The 21,781-nt window shown below is 39.0% G+C and overlaps 2 protein-coding genes across 5 annotated transcripts in view; one reads left to right on the plus strand and one right to left on the minus strand.

Annotated features, from left to right (window-relative positions):
• Window positions 1-21,781, minus strand: part of rasgef1b.S (RasGEF domain family member 1B S homeolog) — a 249,683-nt gene that overhangs the window by 202,732 nt on the left and 25,170 nt on the right. The window lies entirely within an intron of this gene.
• Window positions 16,710-21,711, plus strand: LOC121399343. Of its 3 annotated transcripts, none has more exons than XM_041579784.1 (2): window positions 16,710-17,473; window positions 17,543-21,711. In XM_041579784.1, the coding sequence occupies exon 2, from the start codon at window positions 20,245-20,247 to the stop codon at window positions 21,184-21,186; it is 942 nt and encodes a 313-aa protein (XP_041435718.1). In that variant the 5' UTR covers window positions 16,710-17,473; window positions 17,543-20,244; the 3' UTR covers window positions 21,187-21,711. The 3 variants fall into 3 exon arrangements, with proteins under 3 accessions (XP_041435718.1, XP_041435719.1, XP_041435720.1); XM_041579785.1 differs by having other exon boundaries at window positions 16,710-17,165; window positions 18,597-21,711; XM_041579786.1 differs by having other exon boundaries at window positions 16,710-17,165; window positions 19,484-21,711.

A 21,781-nucleotide genomic window follows, 5' to 3' on the forward strand; every position in this document is an offset into this window, starting at 1 on the left:
TACCTGGGCCTCCTTGAAGTAAGTTACCAGGAAGTGCCAACAATATAGCTTTTGGCAACTTATCCAAAGAAGGCAAAGAAAATAGTATGAGAGTATCATGGTTATAGATATAGTAGATAAACAGATGGAGGAAAATTCTCTTTATTTTATTTTAAAACACCCAACAAATTATAAGTGCTTTGCAACTTTATCTTCTCTGAAATTACTACAACAGCTTGTATGGGTCTGAGAAAACAAACCATAAACTAAGCTGATGTCCCATAATCCCAATGTAAATTTTATTAAAAGGATAGACACACACTGGAGATAGGAAGGCAACCCTAACTGTATAGTGTAGCAAGAAAAAGTCACGATAGACGACATTACATATGATATGCAGAGCTCATTAATATTCAAACTGTTAGAGTGGGTTTTAATAATATCACTTAGTTCTTCGGGACTTTCAGTTATGCACAAAGCAGTATACTGAATACAGATATGGGACCTGTTATTCAGAATGCTCAGGACATTGGGTTTTCCAGATAACAGATCTTAATTTGGATCTTAATACCTTAAGGGGCAGATGTAAGAAGGGTCGAATATCGAGGGTTAATTAACCCTCGATATTCGACTAGGAACTAAAATCGTTTGACTTCGAATATCGAAGTCGAACGATTTAGCGCAAATCCTGCGATCGAACGATCGAAGGATTATTCGTTCGATCGAACGATTAAATCCTTCGAATTAAATCCTTCCATCAAAAAATCACAGGCAAGCCTATGGGGACCTTCCCCATAGGCTAACATTGACTTCGGTAGCTTTTAGCTGCCGAAGTAGGGGGTCGAAGTTTTTCTTAAAGAGACAGTACTTCGACTATGGAACGATTTTTAGTTCGAATCGTTCGATTCGAAGTCGAAGTAGTAGTCGAAGGTCGAAGTAGCCCATTCGATGGTCGAAGTAGCCCAAAAAACACTTCGAAATTCGAAGTTTTTTTAATTGGAATCCTTCACTCGAGCATTGTAAATGTGCCCCTAAGTACAAGCACTAGGGATGCACCAAATCCAGGATTCGGTTCGGGATTCAGCCAGGATTCAGCCTTTTTCAGCAGAATTGCTTTCCGCTTCCCACCCCTAATTTGCATATGCAAATTAGGGTTCGGTTCGGTATTCGGCCGAATCTTTCACGAAGGATTCGGTGGTTCGGCCGAATCCAAAATAGTGGATTCGGTGCATCCCTACAAGGCACTGGTTTATTATTATTAAAAATGTGAATTATTTTGATTTAAAGGAGTCTATGGGAGACACCCTTTCTATAATACGGAGCTTTCTGTATAACGGGTTTCCAGATAACAGATCCCCTACCTCTATTAACAATAGTATTGCATCTCAGAATCCTGGGATGTCTTTGAGGAACTCTGGCATCTGCATTATCTGTAGGTGTCCACCTTATAGTTCATATAAGCCATAATGATCTCAACCAACCATTTTGGAGACTTTCACATGCCATTTAATTCTACAAGAAAGCTAACCATATTGCACTAGAATAAAATTCCTATATGTTTGTTCAGGGGTGTTATTAAGGTAATCTACAGTAGGTAAGACTATTAGAACACCTATCAAACACCGGCCTAAAGCAATGTATCCATTTCAGATATTGCAGATAGATTCCATACAGTTACCTAAATGTTGTACCTATGAATAGGTATTTGTTTGTGTTGACTAATGCTCTGGTTGGCCAGAAGCCTGGCCCATTGTAAAAGCTTCAGATGAAGCTATAGCTAAAGAGCTAATTGCAGAGATTGTCTGCAGTTATACACTGCCTGAGGTATTATCCTCTGATCAAAGTACACATTTCACTGGACAGGTAATGCAATTAATCTGCAAAGACATTGGGATTCATAATATGTTACACACCATATCATCCCCAAGCTAGTGGGAAAGTGGAAAGTCAGCAGGCTAATTAAAGTATGTGCAGAGACTAAACTTGCGTGGCCAGATGCCCTTGATATAGTGCTTATGTCTGTCACGCACACTCCCCAAAGGCTAACTAAACTCTCCCCATATAACACTACACTTATTCCAATGGCCATCTCAGGATTCTGTAAAGCACCAGTAGTGTATTTTCATACAACGGTGTAGCCCAAGGATATTGGTAAGTTGGTACACTTATGTTCCGATGGCCTTTGTATCAACAGTTCAGCTAATCATCACTTGTTGCTGTTTTTCTTGCTGTACCTCCTTATTTTCTCACTCTTTTCTAAAGGCAAATTCTTCTAGGCCTGTTCTGTTCTATCCTAAGTATGCTAAAAGTCTGAAATGACTTCAATGAACCACCACAGTGTATGAACATTATATACCAGATGTATTCTCATATAGGTTGTATGCATAGCATTTATAAGGTATGCTATATTTAATTGTAACACGTCATATTGGCTATATAAACAACTGCTGTAACCCTAATAAATCGGAACTTGCTTTGTAACACACGAGCCTACTGTGTCGTTCTTTGCAAGACCCCTGCGCAGTGTATCTGGAGGGTGTAATCAGATGGTTTCTGCCGTGCCAAGACGAACCGGTTCGCATAGGGATAGCACAAAGATAGCATAGTGAAAGCCTGGAATTTCTCCTGTTCCTTTCACCAAGTTGACATGACAAGTATAGCTAACAACTTGTAGCCCTTGACCTGGGCCTTCAAGGTCTTTTCATATACCTGGGCCTCCTTGAAGTAAGTTACCAGGAAGTGCCAACAATATAGCTTTTGGCAACTTATCCAAAGAAGGCAAAGAAAATAGTATGAGAGTATCATGGTTATAGATATAGTAGATAAACAGATGGAGGAAAATTCTCTTTATTTTATTTTAAAACACCCAACAAATTATAAGTGCTTTGCAACTTTATCTTCTCTGAAATTACTACAACAGCTTGTATGGGTATGAGAAAACAAACCATAAACTAAGCTGATGTCCCATAATCCCAATGTAAATTTTATTAAAAGGATAGACACACACTGGAGATAGGAAGGCAACCCTAACTGTATAGTGTAGCAAGAAAAAGTCACGATAGACGACATTACATATGATATGCAGAGCTCATTAATATTCAAACTGTTAGAGTGGGTTTTAATAATATCACTTAGTTCTTCGGGACTTTCAGTTATGCACAAAGCAGTATACTGAATACAGATATGGGACCTGTTATTCAGAATGCTCAGGACATTGGGTTTTCCAGATAACAGATCTTAATTTGGATCTTAATACCTTAAGGGGCAGATGTAAGAAGGGTCGAATATCGAGGGTTAATTAACCCTCGATATTCGACTAGGAACTAAAATCGTTTGACTTCGAATATCGAAGTCGAACGATTTAGCGCAAATCCTGCGATCGAACGATCGAAGGATTATTCGTTCGATCGAACGATTAAATCCTTCGAATTAAATCCTTCCATCAAAAAATCACAGGCAAGCCTATGGGGACCTTCCCCATAGGCTAACATTGACTTCGGTAGCTTTTAGCTGCCGAAGTAGGGGGTCGAAGTTTTTCTTAAAGAGACAGTACTTCGACTATCGAACGATTTTTAGTTCGAATCGTTCGATTCGAAGTCGAAGTAGTAGTCGAAGGTCGAAGTAACCCATTCGATGGTCGAAGTAGCCCAAAAAACACTTCGAAATTCGAAGTTTTTTTAATTGGAATCCTTCACTCGAGCATTGTAAATGTGCCCCTAAGTACAAGCACTAGGGATGCACCAAATCCAGGATTCGGTTCGGGATTCAGCCAGGATTCAGCCTTTTTCAGCAGAATTGCTTTCCGCTTCCCACCCCTAATTTGCATATGCAAATTAGGGTTCGGTTCGGTATTCGGCCGAATCTTTCACGAAGGATTCGGTGGTTCGGCCGAATCCAAAATAGTGGATTCGGTGCATCCCTACAAGGCACTGGTTTATTATTATTAAAAATGTGAATTATTTTGATTTAAAGGAGTCTATGGGAGACACCCTTTCTATAATACGGAGCTTTCTGTATAACGGGTTTCCAGATAACAGATCCCCTACCTCTATTAACAATAGTATTGCATCTCAGAATCCTGGGATGTCTTTGAGGAACTCTGGCATCTGCATTATCTGTAGGTGTCCACCTTATAGTTCATATAAGCCATAATGATCTCAACCAACCATTTTGGAGACTTTCACATGCCATTTAATTCTACAAGAAAGCTAACCATATTGCACTAGAATAAAATTCCTATATGTTTGTTCAGGGGTGTTATTAAGGGGGTTCAGGCCCCCCTTTTAGCCTACCATAATATCACATGACCCATGACCCACTTAGTAGTTGTAGTTTGATTAAGATCACCTTTATATTGGTAAAATAGGGGGTCATTTACTAAAGTAAAATTTTTGCGGGTCAGAGTTTTAAAGGGGAAAAATACAATTTTTTGTTGAAAAAATTGAAAAGTCCAAATAAAAAAGTACTCCATCTCAAGCCTGCCAAGGTCAAATAAAAGTCAATGGCAGATGTCCCTTTTACAACTAGATGAGATCAAGATCTCTTCGTTTCATACACTAATCCAAATAATTTGTGGTTTTCAGGCGATAATGAAAATCATACAATTCTGATTCTGATGATTTTATCAAGTCTTTTCCCGTACCATATTTTTTCGAGTACATTTATTGGTAAAAAAAAAAAGTGCACAGGAGTTTAGTCGAAGTGGGTTAAAAAAAAAAGTGAGAACTTTTCGGATTTGAGTAAATAACCCCATTAATCTTAGAAAGGAACACTCTCCCCACCCCAAATCACCACAGGCCAGATGGCCACCCAGTAACCGGGAGGTCTGTGTTGATTTGTAAATACGAACTGCTTTTTTTTCTTTTAATACTTTTGCTATCACTACAGCTTATAAAAAATATAACACAGCTATAAACTTGCCTCTCAATTTCTAATACAAGAATAATTGTATCTAATCAGATTTCAGAATGCATACATTAAATATAAGAAGTCCATGCAATGTGTAAACTTTGCATGCAACATTATAACAACATTATAACAAATTCATTATATAAAACATATAAATCCTAGCATCCTACAGTGCCTGACAGAGGTGCAGGGGGTCATATCTGATGGGGTAGTGTGGGTATATATGTAGGATTGCTGTACTTTCAGACATATATAAAGCAGCACGATGATTGAGAAACATAAGAATTAACGTTTTTTGCAATGTCCCTGAACAGAGCTAGAGTCCATTTAAATTCTTGTACAGTTCGTATATGATAAATTGTTCTAGATTCTATCACTTGGTTAAAGGTAATTAAAATTGACTGTCTTTTCATTAGTCTAGGTTTCTCTTTGTTAGCTGTCACTGTTCTTGCTCTTAAGAATTTAGATCAGTAGTGTAAAAGGAAACATAACATTGAAAAAGCAACGACCTTTGACAAAGCATGAATAATAGAGGTAATGCTGAATACAGTCTAAATGTCATTGTGAAACTAATGAGACTTTTTGTACCCTATCCTGTTACTCTACCTTCACCTTGGGAACAGTGTTACTCTTTCTCTGTACTGGAGGAAATTTTGCTTTGAATATTTATGTGTGATTAAAGGCTTCCTTCGGTGTGACAGATGCTGCATAGGAACTAAAGTATTGGGATCACTTAATTTGCACTTTTTATCATTATTTTTAATCCTTTGTGCAAAGACTTGATTAGATTTGTTCTAAAATTCCTGTTCTGCTTTGTGTCATGGCTCGTGGCACATGGAAGGATTATTGAAAAGAAGAGGTCTTCAATGTATATGTTCTCTTGCAATGCTTATAAAGTTGAACAGGAAGTGCCTGCTGGCATTTGCATTTACTTGTATAAAATTTGAATAGACCTTCTTATATTAAGCACAATGTTATTATTAAATGTAATAAGGGATTTTCAAATTAATATATGAAAATGCCATATATATTTAGTTTTAAAATTAATTTTGGATACAATGACATATAACAAAGCTAAATAATTTATCTATGTGTGGCACTTGTGGTATCATAACCCATGCTAGGCAATTGAATATAGTAAATGTGGGCCGGGCCATATATATATATATGTATGTTTGTAGGTATACAAACTTACTATGACCACCCTCTTAAATAGGAGTCCCCAACATTTTTTCCCCGTGAGCCACACTTAAATTTAAAAAGAGTTGGGGATCAACACAAACATGAAAAAAGTACCTGGGGATGCCAAATTACAGCTGTGATTTGGTACCTGGCAGCCTGGCAGTACACCTAGTTTTTATGCAATTAACACTTACCTTCAAGCCGGTAATTCAAAAATAATCGTCTGCTTTGAGGCAACTGAGAACAACATCCAAGGAGTTAGTGAGCAACATGTTGCTCACAAGCCACTGTTTGGGGATCACTGCTCTAAGAAATATTACCTTCTGAGCTTTGATAGCAAGTATAAATACCGTATATACTCGCGTATAAGCCGAGTTTTTCAGCACCCAAAATGTGCTGAAAAACTCAAACTCGGCTTATACGCGGGTCATACCTCTGCTCTTCCCTCTGTCCTTCCCTCTGTCACCTCTGCCCCAGCCGGACTGCCTGTGACTGCCTGTGTCGCCGCCCGGAGCAGGTCCAGGAGCTCCGGGCGGCGCGTCCTTCCCTGCCGGCGTTCGCTTTCAAAATGGCGGCGCCCATGGCCGCCACGTGGGTAGCGGCGCCGGCCGCTACCCACGTGGCGGCCATGGGCGCCGCCATTTTGAAAGCGAACGCCGGCAGGGAAGGACGCGCCGCCCGGAGCTCCTGGACCTGCTCCGGGCGGCGACACAGGCAGTCACAGGCAGTCCGGCTGGGGCAGAGGTGACAGAGGGAAGGACAGAGGGAAGAGCAGAGGTGACAGAGGGAAGGACAGAGGGAAGAGCAGAGGTGACAGAGGGAAGGACAGAGGGAAGAGCAGCCAGGGTGGGGAGAGCGACAGATGGGGGGGGAAGTGGCAGAGGGAAGCAAACATGAAATAGGGGTGGCAGAGGGAAGCAAACATGAAATCCGGTCGGCGACACAGTCAGTCACAGACAGTAACAGGTACCTGCCCAGTGTCCCCCAATTGTTGCGGCTGGGTCACATTTTGAAATCTGACATGGGGCCCCTAGGCTTATACACGAGTCAATACATTTTTCCAGTTTTCTTAGGTAAATTAGGTACCTCGGCTTATACACGGGTCGGCTTATACACGAGTATATACGGTAAGTGTTTATTGACTGAATTAAAAGGCCATTGGCACTGCATCATTAGAGTGTATTTACAGTAGAGAGAAGAATAAATGTTGACGTTTTTCATACAATTCACATGGCATAGCACAGTTGCAAGAGCTGTGAAGATGTGGAATTCTCTCCCTGAATCAGTTGTATTGGCTGATACATTAGATAGCTTTAAGAAGGGGTTGGATGGCTTTTTAGCAAGGGAATACAGGGTCCTCCTCTGAGGCAAATTGGAGAGGTTTCAGATGGGGTTTTTTTTGCCTTCCTCTGGCAGTTAGGATAAAAAAAAAGTTAAAAGTTTGAACTTGATGGACGTGTGTCTTTTTTCAACCTAACTTACTATTTTACTATGTAGAGGTATTTTTTTTTAAAAAAGATTACAAAAATTGTATTTCCTGCTAAATTGGAAATAATTATGCACAGTTCCCGCTTTTGCATAAACCATAAACATACATACATATATAGCACTACTAGCAGCACAATAACGCAGTGCATAAATATTAAACAACATTACTACAATATATTAATAGTATAGACAATGGACAAACATTGTAAGCACTAAATATACTATAAATATAAACAGTTACAGGATAAACAAGAGGGTGATCACGGCACCAAATAACTCACAATCTGCTCAAAGGGGCCGACACAAAATTTCGAGCTATTTTTTGTGTACTTCGACTAGGGATTAGTCCGAATTCGATTCAAATTTGAAAAAAAACAAAAATTATCATGTACTCTCTTTAAAATTCGACTTTGACCATTTGCCATCTAAAACCTGCCGAATTGCTGTTTTAGCCTATGGGGGACCTCCTAGAACCTATTTGGAGTCAATTCGTGGACTTTGAAAAATCTAATTTTTTGGGGGGGAAAGACTTAAAATCAATCGGATGCGCTATTAATTTGATTCGTATGATTCAAATTCAGCTGAATACGGACCTATTCATCAAAATCTGGCCTATTCGGCCAAAAAAAAAAATAAATACGTTTTTTTTAAATTCGGAATTCGACCCTTGATAAATATGCCCCTAAATGTGAGCCCCATAAATAGTTTGTTTGTTTGAAAGTTTTGGTTATGTTTCCATTTAGAACTGCTCATTGGTAATAGACAGGAGTAGGGGTGCCAAATTTTAAATATGATAGGTTTGGAGGGGCAGTGACATTATGGGAGTGGGGATGGGGAAAATATATGGGGCACTACTGTTTGAGAGGTGGTGCCATTAGGGGGCAGGGATATGTTCTGGTGATCAATTGGACAGGCAGATTTCACCGGGAAAGTCCTTCCAAAAAAAGAAATGGGCTGCCCGGTAAAAACCGAACAGGTGACAACCCTGGACAGGAGTCTGTCAGACTACATACAGTATACTGTATACTCACCACAATAGAGCAGGGTTGAGATATGGGGGAATCAGGATGCTAATATCTTTGCTTGCATACTAATTTTGCACATTACATTGGACAATAATAATTCCTTTGTCACTGGGCGCATGTAAGTACAGTAGCCAGGCAGATCTTCAGTGGAAAGTTTGTGCTTTATTTTTCATGCAAATGAAGAAAACAATGTGCAAAGCTGCAGTATGCACTTTTCACCAGCAGGAGGTCAGCAGTAACCCTGCAAACACACATTCCTGAGCTCCAGAACAACCTCTCACAAAGGCTTAACACACCCCAATGATTTCAGTCTGCAGCTTTTATAGCTTCCAGACTGCTCTATGCTGACACCATGTGATCAGCATCTACCCTATAAATATTCATTAGGAGAGGCTGCCCACCCCTTTAGGAAGTGGCTTCTATGAGAGCTGTAGGTAAGTGCTTTGTACAATAAATTTCACTATTATATATAGAAGTAAAGCTTTCCATGCACACTCTTGTCTATTAACATACAGCAAAAACAGCTTTCAATTTACAATTGTTTTAGCACCATTTACATATACTCTGAACACAGCTGAGTCACATGCTTCAAACAAAGTAGGCCTCAGTTTGTTAACCAAAGCTAAATAACACCCAAAGTATTTACATAAATTATACACATAGCTATTTACACAGATTACTGGCCAGCAAAACAAATTAGCATTAACAAACAAAAAAAACTAAATTCACCCCATCACATATCCCCCTCCTTAAGAAGAAGGGTACCTTCTTCAGAAATAATCAAAAAAACCTTATCAGTACTCACATAAACATGAGTTTCCTCAAAGACAGAATTATTCTTCCTTTTCAGTTCCTGCAACATATCTAGATAAATAGTCAGCATTGTGATGTTGACTACCCGGCCGGTGGTGAACTGTAAATCTAAATGGTTGGATTGCAAGGTACCATCTTGTAACTCTTGCATTTTTATCTTTCATTCTGTTAATCCATATAAGTGGGTGGTGATCAGTCACTAAGGAAAACTCTTGACCCAGTAGGTAACATCTTAATGACTCTAGTGCCCACTTTATTGCTAAACACTCTTTTTCAATGACACTATACCTAGTTTCTCTAGGGAATAGTTTTCGGCTTATGTAGAGCACAGGGTGCTCCTCTCCATCAATTTCTTGACTCAGTACAGCACCTAAACCTTTCTCAGATGCATCAGTTTGTACTATAAATCTGTAATCAAAATTAGGACTTTTAAGAACTGGTTCAGTACATAACATGTCTTTAAGCTTCTGAAAAGCGACTTCACATTGTGGATTCCATATAACTTGGTCTTTGCAATTCTTTTTAGTGAGATCAGTCAATGGAGCAGCAATTTCAGAGAAATTTGGCAGGAATCTCCGATAATAACCAACCAAACCTAGGAAAGAACGTACCTCTTTCTTTGTTTTTGGTGGAAGAATCTCAGCAATGGCTTTAATTTTGGTTTTGTCAGCTTTTACCTTGCCATTTCCTAGAATATAACCTAAATATCTAGTTTCTGTAAAACCTAGAGCACACTTTTTCGGGTTAATTGTAAGACCAGCCGATTTTATAAGAGACACAACAGTATCTAGATGTCGCAGATGACTTTGCCAATCTGGGCTAAATATCACCACATCATCTAAATAAGCCGAACAGTATGAATCATGCCCTCTTAGGATGCGGTCCATAAGGCGCTGAAAAGTAGCAGGCGCCCCATGGAGACCAAATGGCATGGTTACAAACTGAAAGAGTCCCTGGCTAGTTGCAAATGCTGTTTTCTCTCGAGACTCTGGATCTAAGGGTATTTGCCAATAACCCTTTGACAGGTCAATGGTAGAGATAAATTTAGCTCCACCCAGCTGGTCAATTAACTCATCAATGCGTGGCATTGGGTATGAGTCAAATTTAGATATGAGATTGATTTTCCTGAAATCAACACAAAAACGAATAGAACTGTCTTTTTTTGGAACCAGTACTACTGGTGAACACCAATTACTTACAGAAGGTTCAATTACACCAAACTCTAACATCTGCATTACTTCTTGCTTTATAATTTGTTTGTATTTTTCAGGCATCCTATAGGGTTGCTGACGAATAGGTTTTGCATCACCTGTATCAATGACATGCTCAATAAGATTAGTTCTACCTGGTGTTGTCACAAAAATACAATTGTACTTGTCTAATAACTTGCCCAGTTCGGTTTGTTGATCTAAAGTTAGCACAGAAGATATATTAATCTTACAGGCTTCAGAACTTTCTCTGTCCAGTCTCTGATATGCTTCTTCAGCCATATCAGGTGAACATTCCTGCAACACCATCAAAGAAGTATTTTCTTTCCTCTCCTTCCACTTTCTTAGGAGATTTACATGATAAATCTTTTTGTTCCTTCTACCTGGAATCTGAATTTCATAATCTACAGGACCCACTTGTCTCAAAATCTGAAAGGGACCCTGCCAACGAGCCATTAGTTTATTCTGCTGACTGGGAAGTAAAAGTAGGACTTCTTCACCAGATTTAAATGTTTGTTCCCTTGAACGTTTATTATACCAGGTACTTTGATTGGACTGAGCCTCAGCTAAATTTTGCTGTGCCATTTCTGACATTTTGCACAATTTCTGTCTCATACAATCAATGTAGTCAAAGACACTCTGAGGACTATGTTCATCACTTACCCAGTTTTCATGAATTACATCAAGGATACCCCTAGGTTGTCTTCCATAAAGTAATTCAAAAGGTGAATAACCAGTAGAGGCTTGCGGTACCTCTCTATAGGCAAAAAGAAGATAGGGTAACCATCTATCCCAGTGTTTTGGATCATCCTCCACAAACTTTTTAAGCATACGCTTTAAGGTTTGGTTCATCCTCTCTACTAAACCATCAGTTTGGGGATGATAAGGAGCAGTTCTTAGTGCTTTTACTCCAAGTAGTGCATACAGCTCTTTTAAAAGACTTGAGGTAAAATTTGTTCCCTGATCAGTTAAGATTTCTCGGGGAATACCAAGAGAGCTGAATATTTTAATTAGGGCATCTGCCACAGATTTTGCTGTAATGTTTCTTAGTGGTATGGCCTCGGGGTATCTTGTTGCATAATCACAAACAACAAGTATATACTGATTACCCTTACTACTTTTTTCTAAAGGGCCAACTATATCCATTGCTACCCTTTGAAATACTTTCCCCACAACTGGTATTGGGATCAAGGGAGCTTTGTCACTTGGCTTAACAGGTGCAGTTTTCTGGCATACAGGACAAGAACTGCAGTATTCAGCTACTTGCTGATGAATACCTGGCCAAAAAAATCTGTATAAGATCCTATTCAGGGTTTTCTCTCTACCCATATGACCAGACCATGGTGTTTCATGGGCCAAATGAATTATTTCCTCCCTAAACATTTTGGGAACCACTACTTGTTCTTGTATTATCCCCCAATTTTTTGTTTTGTCTTACCCTTATAAGGATACAATTTTGCAAAACATAGCAAGGCTGTTCATCAGATATTTCAGAATTACTTATAACCTTTCTAAATAATGGCAACAAACTGCTGTCTTTTCTCTGAGCCTTTTCAATATCAATGTCCCAATTGACTGTAGCAAGAAAGTCTCTTTTGGGCTCATTGTGTTCTGCTTTCCACTGAGCCTTTAAAAGTCTCTTTTCCCTTTTGGTCTTACCAGGCTTACCTTGTCCTTCAAACAAATCTGAAGAAAAGGGGAAAAGTTTATTCCAGGTTTCCTCACTGGCAAACAGCTTGCTTTGCTTGTGCCCTCGTAGTTACTGCTACCATAGGAGAGACTGTCCTCTGTTGTGGCAACAAACTTAGAAAATTAGGAAAGTCTCTCCCAATAATCAAATTGTAAGGCAACTTGGGGACCAGTCCAATAATCAGTCTGTGGACAGTTGATCCAACTTTAACTTGTATTTTGGCCAAAGCATGTTTTTTCTTGTCACCATGGACACAGGTTATCGTGGTGTTTCCTAAAATATTAAGATTTCTTAATAGACCAGCTTTAAGTAGTGTCTGGGGACTTCCACTATCCAATAGGGCTTGCACTTTCTGGCCATTTACATGTGCTTCAACCAGGAAACCACCATTGTCTCCAACAACATTCGTAGGGTTACTTTTGTTTTGTACTTTATGGCAAAATCTGGCAATATGTCCAAGTTTTCCACAGCTGTGGCATTTTACATTTCCACGGTCTTGAGGATTTACTCTGGGCTGTGGTTCTTTTTGCGGAAAGGGTTTGTATCGTACAGTATTTCTTTGCTCTGCTTCCCTTCTAGCGAGCAAAAAGTCCTCCGCTAGAGCAATTGCCTTTGAGCTTGTTTCAGGACGATGCTCCTGTACCCATAACTTTGCTTTTTCAGGCAGAATTTCAACCAATTGCTCCAGTGCAATAATTTCAAGGATTTGCTCACCAGTTTTTTTTTCTGGTTGAATCCATTTTAACAACAGTTCATAAAGCTGGGCATATGCCTCACGAGGACCTTCAGAGTTGTTGTACTTGTATGTCCTGAATCTTTGTCTGAAAGTTTCAGCATTTAGCTCATATCGACGAAATATGGCATCTTTCACACAGTCATAATTCTGAGCATCTCTGGCATTTAAACTGCTGTATGCTTTCTGTGCTTTGCCAGTTAAATACGGAGCAAGACGTATCACCCACTGTTCTTTGGGCCAAACGCACGTTTGAGCAACTCTTTCAAACATGGTGATATAGGATTCAATATCATCATCTGCAGTCAATTTAGTCAGGCGGAGATCTTTAAGACTTGTAGGATTAGGACTCTGTGCTTTCCAGGATTGCAGTATTTCAGCAAGCTGCTTGTGCTGCATCTGTTGTAGCCTGAGCATTTCCTCACGGTGCTCCCGTGCCTCTTGTTGAAATCTCCTTTGCTCCTCTTCTCGCCTTTTAGCCTCATCTTGCCTCCATCTTTGCTCCTCCACCTTGTGCTTCTGATCTGATTCTATTTGTTTCAGAACCATCCATTTCAGAAGTTCATCTAAACCTGAAGGTGGTAAAGATGCAATAGTCTCTGGCATTGTAGGCTGCTCTTCCTTTTCTGTAGAAGCCTTTAAGATATGTGCCTTTGGTTTCACTGTACGCTCAGCAGTAGCAATTCCCATGGCACCAGAAAGGAGTTCTGCTTCACTTGGAATTTCCTCTTTTCCTTCAGGAGAATCATGTGAAGGGCCTCTGGAAGAAGCATCATCGTCCCGCTTGGACATTCTCGCTTTCCTTGCAGGTTTCTTCCACTCGCCTATTAGTTTTACTCCTTGCTGTGATCTTGTGCTCACTTTTGCACCCTGCTGTGACTTCTGGGTTATTTTTGGGGATTCTCTCCAGGCTTGTCTTTTCCACATCTGTACCCTGGCATTGCCTTATGCGGCACTTTAATATAATCCCACTTGTGACACCATATGTCACTGGGCGCATGTAAGTACAGTAGCCAGGCAGATCTTCAGTGGAAAGTTTGTGCTTTATTTTTCAGTATGCACTTTTCACCAGCAGGAGGTCAGCAGTAACCCTGCAAACACACATTCCTGAGCTCCAGAACAACCTCTCACAAAGGCTTAACACACCCCAATGATTTCAGTCTGCAGCTTTTATAGCTTCCAGACTGCTCTATGCTGACACCATGTGATCAGCATCTACCCTATAAATATTCATTAGGAGAGGCTGCCCACCCCTTTAGGAAGTGGCTTCTATGAGAGCTGTAGGTAAGTGCTTTGTACAATAAATTTCACTATTATATATAGAAGTAAAGCTTTCCATGCACACTCTTGTCTATTAACATACAGCAAAAACAGCTTTCAATTTACAATTGTTTTAGCACCATTTACATATACTCTGAACACAGCTGAGTCACATGCTTCAAACAAAGTAGGCCTCAGTTTGTTAACCAAAGCTAAATAACACCCAAAGTATTTACATAAATTATACACATAGCTATTTACACAGATTACTGGCCAGCAAAACAAATTAGCATTAACAAACAAAAAAAACTAAATTCATCCCATCACATCCTTATTTCTAAGGGACATGTAAATCTTGTGTCTACATAATATATATACGATCTAAATATATCAGCCAAGAAAATGAAAGATGTACAGTAGAATATGCACCATATTGTCTCTAAAATAATCTTATAACAATGTTATTAGAATATAAAACAACTCAATTGTTTTGTGGTTAAAAATGGTGATTATGAGTATGGTTTTCCTAACACATGAGAAATCAATTATTTATCTAGTCTATATCTTCCTCCTACAGCAGCCTCATCCAATAGTGATTTCATTAATTAGTTAATTTGTTTGGTAGACAAACCACATATTTGGCACATATGTTTGAAAGGATAATAAATAAAAAAGAAAATGCTCCTCATACAATAATCACATTATGCAATACCCCCCAAAAATACAATCACCATTAAATATAGGGGTAAGAATCAGTCACACCTGGAATGGCAATCTGTAGATTCCAGCAAAGGCCAAACTGGCTGCTGTAAGATGCCATATAGATAGTAACTATTTTTTAGGCCTGTGAGGGCTGCTTTGACAAAGTACTATTCATTTAATTGTATGCGTTTTGGACATAACTATATATATTTATTATTTTGTTATAGTTTAAATTTTTTAAATTAATATAAATTTACAAGACTACAATAAAATCAGGCAATTCAATACAAAATGCACTGTCATGGAGCGCAAGACCCTACAGAGGATAGTGAAGACAGCAGAGAAGATCATATGTCATGTCTCCAGCATACGCTTTTACCATATTTGGGATTTCCCTATTCATTTGCTCGGAGCTGCCTCCTCTGGACACTTGTTGTAAGTGCACAACGTCACTTCCTATATCCATTTTTACACCTCCATAAGGCTTATGGCAGAATTTGGACTAATCAGGCTACCGTACGCCCACCATGTGACCTAGAGCAATGCCTTGTGGGAGCCAGGACTCCATTTTACAGACCAGCTACGCTGCAAGCTCAGACAACAGTATATTACAGTGATCCGGATACAGACACTGCTATTAAGTCATTACAGCACAGAAAAGCCACTACAAAGGCTTATCCAGTGTCACATAATGTCACAGAAAAAGACATCCTCATTAGTGACCAGTGAAAGCAAAGACCCGTGCTGCCTTCGCAGAGAGGGAAATGGAGGCAAAGGTAAAGAGTGCACTCTTAGAAGCAGAAAGGGAAACAGAAAGTGCACGCTTAGAAGCAGAAAATGCACGCCTAGCAGTAGAGGCAAAGCTGGAAAGTGTTCGCTTAGAGGCAACCCTAGAAAAGCTGGCCAGAGAGAGAGAAGCTGCAGCAACTTCGGCAGAAGCAAAAGCTCTAGAGATGATTGTGTACCCTAGCAGCGAAGGACACAGCGAGGTACCTAATCTTGAGACTGAACCCCATGACCCACTACAACGCACTAGAGAGTATGTCTACCAGCACTCCAAACAAGACACAGTTTCTCTTTCAGCACAGCAACCAAGCCAACATGCTGCTCCTGAACCAAGCCAAGGATGCCATACACCTTCAAAGGCCATCAGCAAGCTGGAATTGTATCACAGAAACCACGCTGAGCAAAGTGATCATGCCTACAACACCCACTTCAACCAGGTACCCAAGCCTAGGGTTAACCCTGCACCTACCTCCTGAGCTGTGTCACAACAGTATGTCACAGTCCAGCCTAAAAGAGAACCTCCAGACATGTATGACTATACAACACCTTCTCACTATTACACTCATCCACCCTCTTATCCTGGTAGTAACCAGGTAACAATGGACTTTGCCAAGTTCTATGCAAGATGTGAGCTAGTCACAAAAGGACTTGTAAAGTTTAACGACCGCCCAGAAGGCTTCAGAGCCTGGTGATCCTCCTTTCGGAACACTATCAGAGACTTAGACCTTTCATACAGTAAGGAAATCGACCTCCTTATCAAATACCTAGGAACTGAGTCTGCAGAGCATGCCAAAAGGATCAGAGTCATTAACATAAATCACCCAGAGACTGGTCTCAGAATGATCTGGCACAGACTTAATGAGTGCTATGGTTCAGCAGAGGTTGTAGAAAATGCACTCTTCAAGAGAATTGAAGACTTCCCTAAAATAACCAATAAAAGTTACCAAATACTTAGTGTGATACAAATGTGATGTGTGTGTCTATGACTGACTAATTGATTAGCCAGAATAGAAAGGACTGGGGTCAATATAATGAAGCATAGGCAATAGAGATAATGATTAAGGCTCCTGTAGGTTACTAAAAGTCAAAAGAACAATTCATATAAACATGTTGTTGCAAGCGTGAATCATAGTTATGAGACTGATATTTGCTGCCAAATTCAATAGTTCCTGTAGGTTACTAAAAGTCAGACTCGCCTGATGTTGTTGTGCAACATCAGGCCCAATCAGTAATTGCCTTGTGGGATCAACCCCACGAATGAAGTATAAGGTTTGAGATTTTCCCATAATAGCTAGGGACTTTGCCACTGCTGACGAGCTGTGTGATGTTGTTATGGTTTGCTGCCTCCAAAATGCCGTGTCCCCCGGTTGGAGTGATGATATAATATCTAGGTAACGTATTAATTCATTAACCCTGTATATATTAACTCTTTTCACTGATAAGTGTAAGTAATAAAAAGTGTTGCATGACAATTGATTTCCTGTTTTAATACAGTGAGGTGTGGGTGGGGTAGGTTAAGCTACCAATCATAGCAATACATTTAGTGGCGCTGCGAGCAGGGTAACTTAATCTTTGTCCGATATGTTTCGGAAAAAGGAGAAAGTTATCTACGAATCTGCAGAGGCATGGGAAAAGAGTTTACAAAATGCAGAACCAGTGAATGTAGTACGGACCTTAGAGAAGTTTCCCTGTAAATCAGGTGATGTAGTAGAAGAGATAAACTCTCTAGATGTTGTAAATACTCTAGAGAAGTTTCCCTGTAAATCAGGTGATGTAGTTACCCTAGCTCGTAGGAGTTGGGTGTTGGCTTCAGCATACCGTATTGTGCACACACGGCTATGTGAGGCAATCGAGGAAAAAAACAGCTTCAACGGAAAACGTTGAAAGCAGAAGGAAAGTGTTTAACTTTGGAATGTAATGTCAAAATCTTGCGAGATAAATTGGAACACTACCAGCACATAGCTGAAAAGACTTCTATGTTGGTGGCTCAGCATAAATATAAATTTTGTTGGCATTTTTTGCCAAAGTACTTGGAACTTTGCCAAGAGGCATAAAATTTGTTGGCACTGTGCCAAAAATATTTGGCGTTTTGCCAAATTTCTTGGCAGTTTGCCAAATAACAGAAAAAGAGAAGAATAATGTTTGGAAAAAGGGAGAAATCCAAAATTGTGAAAAAGAACCCCAAGATATACCCGGCTGGACCGAGTCACCTTATTGTATAGTGGCACAAGAATTATGTACACATGGGTTAGCAGAACAATGGGATGAGAAAGTAGAAGAGATAAACCCTCTAGATGTTGTAAATACTCTAGAGAAGATTCCCTGTAAATCAGGTGATGTAGTAGCACTAGGAAAAGAGTTCCATTAGGATTCTGGAATAGAAAATTATCTGATGTAGGTGAAAAATATACGCCTTTTGAAAAACAGCTATTGGCATGTAATTGGGCATTGGTTGATACTGAACAACTAACCTTAGGACATGAAGTACTTTTAAGACCACAAATACCAATTATGCAGTGGATAATGTCTAATCCTAAATCAAATAGGATAGGACATGCTCAGGAACAGAGTATAATAAAATGGAAATGGTACATTTCCGAAAGGGCAAAAAAGGGAGGAGGACTCAGAATAGGGAGTTAGCCAAGCCCCCATATGGGTGAAACATGATTTTCGTCCATACGTCAATTTATCCATACATAGGAAGGGGGGGAATGTTCAAAAAGACATGTGTACCTTTTTGCAAAATACTGTTGTAACTGTATTTCATGTGGATGCTCATGTTACTCTTGACTCATTGGAACGTTTGTTTAATTCTCAAGCAGATGCTGAAGCGGCTATTTACAACATCCAACAAAGAAATCATTGAAAAAGAAACATAATGGTTCTCATTTCACTGGAAAACAAGTAAAGGATTATGCAACTGACAATAATATAGAATGGGTATATCATATTCCCTACTATCCCCAAGCAGCAGGGTTAGTCGAAAGAATGAATGGTATTCTGAAAGCAACCCTAAAGAAATTATCAATAATAGGCCTATAACTGATTCCACTACTCCATTGATGAGAATGTTAAATCCTAATTTAGTAGTATCAGCTGCAAAAATTGATAGTATCATCTATTGGAAATTACATAAGGATGCCCAAGCACCTTACAGAGGAACACCAGCATCGGCTGGACTAGATTTATGTTCTGTTGATACTATAATAATTGCACTTGGACAAGTAAAAATGATTCCTACTGGTCTGGAATGCAAAATTCCTGATGGTCATTATGGCCAAATAACAACCAGATCTAGTTTTGCGTTAAAAAGAACCATAGTAGTAGGAGGAGTAATTGATTCAGATTATCAGGGAGAAATAAAGATACTAATGATGAATCTAGGATCAGATTCAGTAATTGTGTCCAAAGGAGAAAGAACCGCTGAACTTTTACTGATACCTATTTATTTATCAGAAATAAAGGAAGGTGAGCCACCAACAGAATTAACAGTACGAGGAGATAAAGGGTTTGGGTCCACTAATACTGTAAATGTAGGAGCTAAAATATGCGTACAAAATATACAAGGACCGCCCTCTCCCGCCGAAGTTATAACTGTTGGAAAGGATAGAACATTGTTAATCATGAAGCCTGGACAAGAAAGATGGGAATATGTCCCACAGGAAAAATGTTATCTACGAGAATGATTGATATTTGTTTATAATTACAGATAAAGAACCATTGGTGTTTCCTTGGAATCCTTGGAATCTGGTGTTTGGCATCAAACAGAAGTGCATGGACTCCGGGGATACGAGTGACTAATACCCATAATTCCACTCGCAATTGGGGATGGAAAAATGATACTTCTAATCGAACAGAATATATGGACCAGTTAAGAAAAATGGGTATACAAAACGTAACTGGACAATATAATTGGACTTTTACTGCCAATAGTAAATGGATAATATGTGCAAATGCTACTAACATTGCTGGAAGAAGAGTACCTTGGCAATCTTTATTGCATGTCTGGAATATAGATTCTGCTACTCAAAACCTCGGACATATTAAAAGATTGCCGGCTACCTGTATACCTGTTGCTACAATAGGACAAAAAATTATATTGCATATTAATATTGTATTTCCTGCCAAGAGATCATGTCATAATGCGAGACGTAAAAGAGCATGGTATGATACCCTTTTAGGGGGATATGGTACATTGGCAGGAACGTTAAATAGTTTTGACATAGAAACTTTAGCTAATAGAATGCACAAGGCAGGAGGCTTAACTAATGATGCTGTAGTGTGGCAAGCTAAATGGATGCCAACTATTTGGGCCCCATTACAACAACAAGTTGAAATTGATAAAAATATCAATAATATGGAATTGGAAGTTAATAATTTCAGTTTGAATTTTGATACTAACATGAAAAAATTTGTTAACTGGACAGTATGTACATTGCAGACTATTTATGAACAACAACAAAAGATAATATGAAAACTTTATTAATGACGGGTAATGAACAAGTATGGAGAACCGTGTTTAATAGAACACAAGAATGGATACAAATATATCCACATCAAATGGTCTGCAATGACACCATATGTAGAGGAACTGTGATATTGTTTAATATAACACGTCCGACTATTATGTGTAAGTATATAGTAATGCCTTTAATTATCTCTGGATATTTTTGGCAGCCTCTATTTGTAGGAGCATATATAGATAACAAAAATAGAACACACAATTTAGAAAATTGTGAAGATACATATAATGGGAAAGTTTGTAAATTACAATCATCAGTATATGAACCATGTTTATTACAAAATTCTATTAATCAGTGTTTGTGGACTGTCCTTCCACTATCTTATGAATGGATGTTAGAAATCAGTCCACAAGTGATATGTGTAGTCACTAATCAATCTGTAATACCTAAAATGCAGACCCCTTTTGTTGGTTGCATACACAATGTTTCAGCATTTACATGGCAAAATCAAACATTTTTATTATCTCCAAATGAGATGATTAATATTACCCATATTTGGACCCCTCACGTACTAGATCCACCCAATTGGAATTTGTCTTTACATCGATTAGAGCGAATTATGAATTCTTCGAACGAAGTACGTGATGTTATTGTACGATTGAATAACAGTTTGGCAGCTCACCAATTATATACTACCATAGTAGCTCAAAAAATTGTAAAGTTAGGTTCAACTATTGCAGATGCTACATCTCACCATTGGTATGATGTTTTCACTGGGTATAGCCCTTCTGCTGAACACATGTTCTCTGTCCTGATTCATCCCTTGCTCATCATCATGATATGTATGTGTATTCTAACTATTTGGAATTGTTATGTCTTCTATAGCATGTGTTGTAAACCAACAACACAACAAATTAAAATGGTAACCTACGGTCGCATTAATCATTAGGGGCCGAATGTGATACAAATGTGATGTGTGTGTCTATGACTGACTAATTGATTAGCCAGAATAGAAAGGACTGGGGTCAATATAATGAAGCATAGGCAATAGAGATAATGATTAAGGCTCCTGTAGGTTACTAAAAGTCAAAAGAACAATTCATATAAACATGTTGTTGCAAGCGTGAATCATAGTTATGAGACTGATATTTGCTGCCAAATTCAATAGTTCCTGTAGGTTACTAAAAGTCAGACTCGCCTGATGTTGTTGTGCAACATCAGGCCCAATCAGTAATTGCCTTGTGGGATCAACCCCACGAATGAAGTATAAGGTTTGAGATTTTCCCATAATAGCTAGGGACTTTGCCACTGCTGACGAGCTGTGTGATGCTGTTATGGTTTGCTGCCTCCAAAATGCCGTGTCCCCCGGTTGGAGTGATGATATAATATCTAGGTAACGTATTAATTCATTAACCCTGTATATATTAACTCTTTTCACTGATAAGTGTAAGTAATAAAAAGTGTTGCATGACAATTGATTTCCTGTTTTAATACAGTGAGGTGTGGGTGGGGTAGGTTAAGCTACCAATCATAGCAATACATTT

Source organism: Xenopus laevis, chromosome 1S (genome assembly GCF_017654675.1).
Source record: "Xenopus laevis strain J_2021 chromosome 1S, Xenopus_laevis_v10.1, whole genome shotgun sequence".
Taxonomy (NCBI): Eukaryota; Metazoa; Chordata; class Amphibia; order Anura; family Pipidae; genus Xenopus; species Xenopus laevis.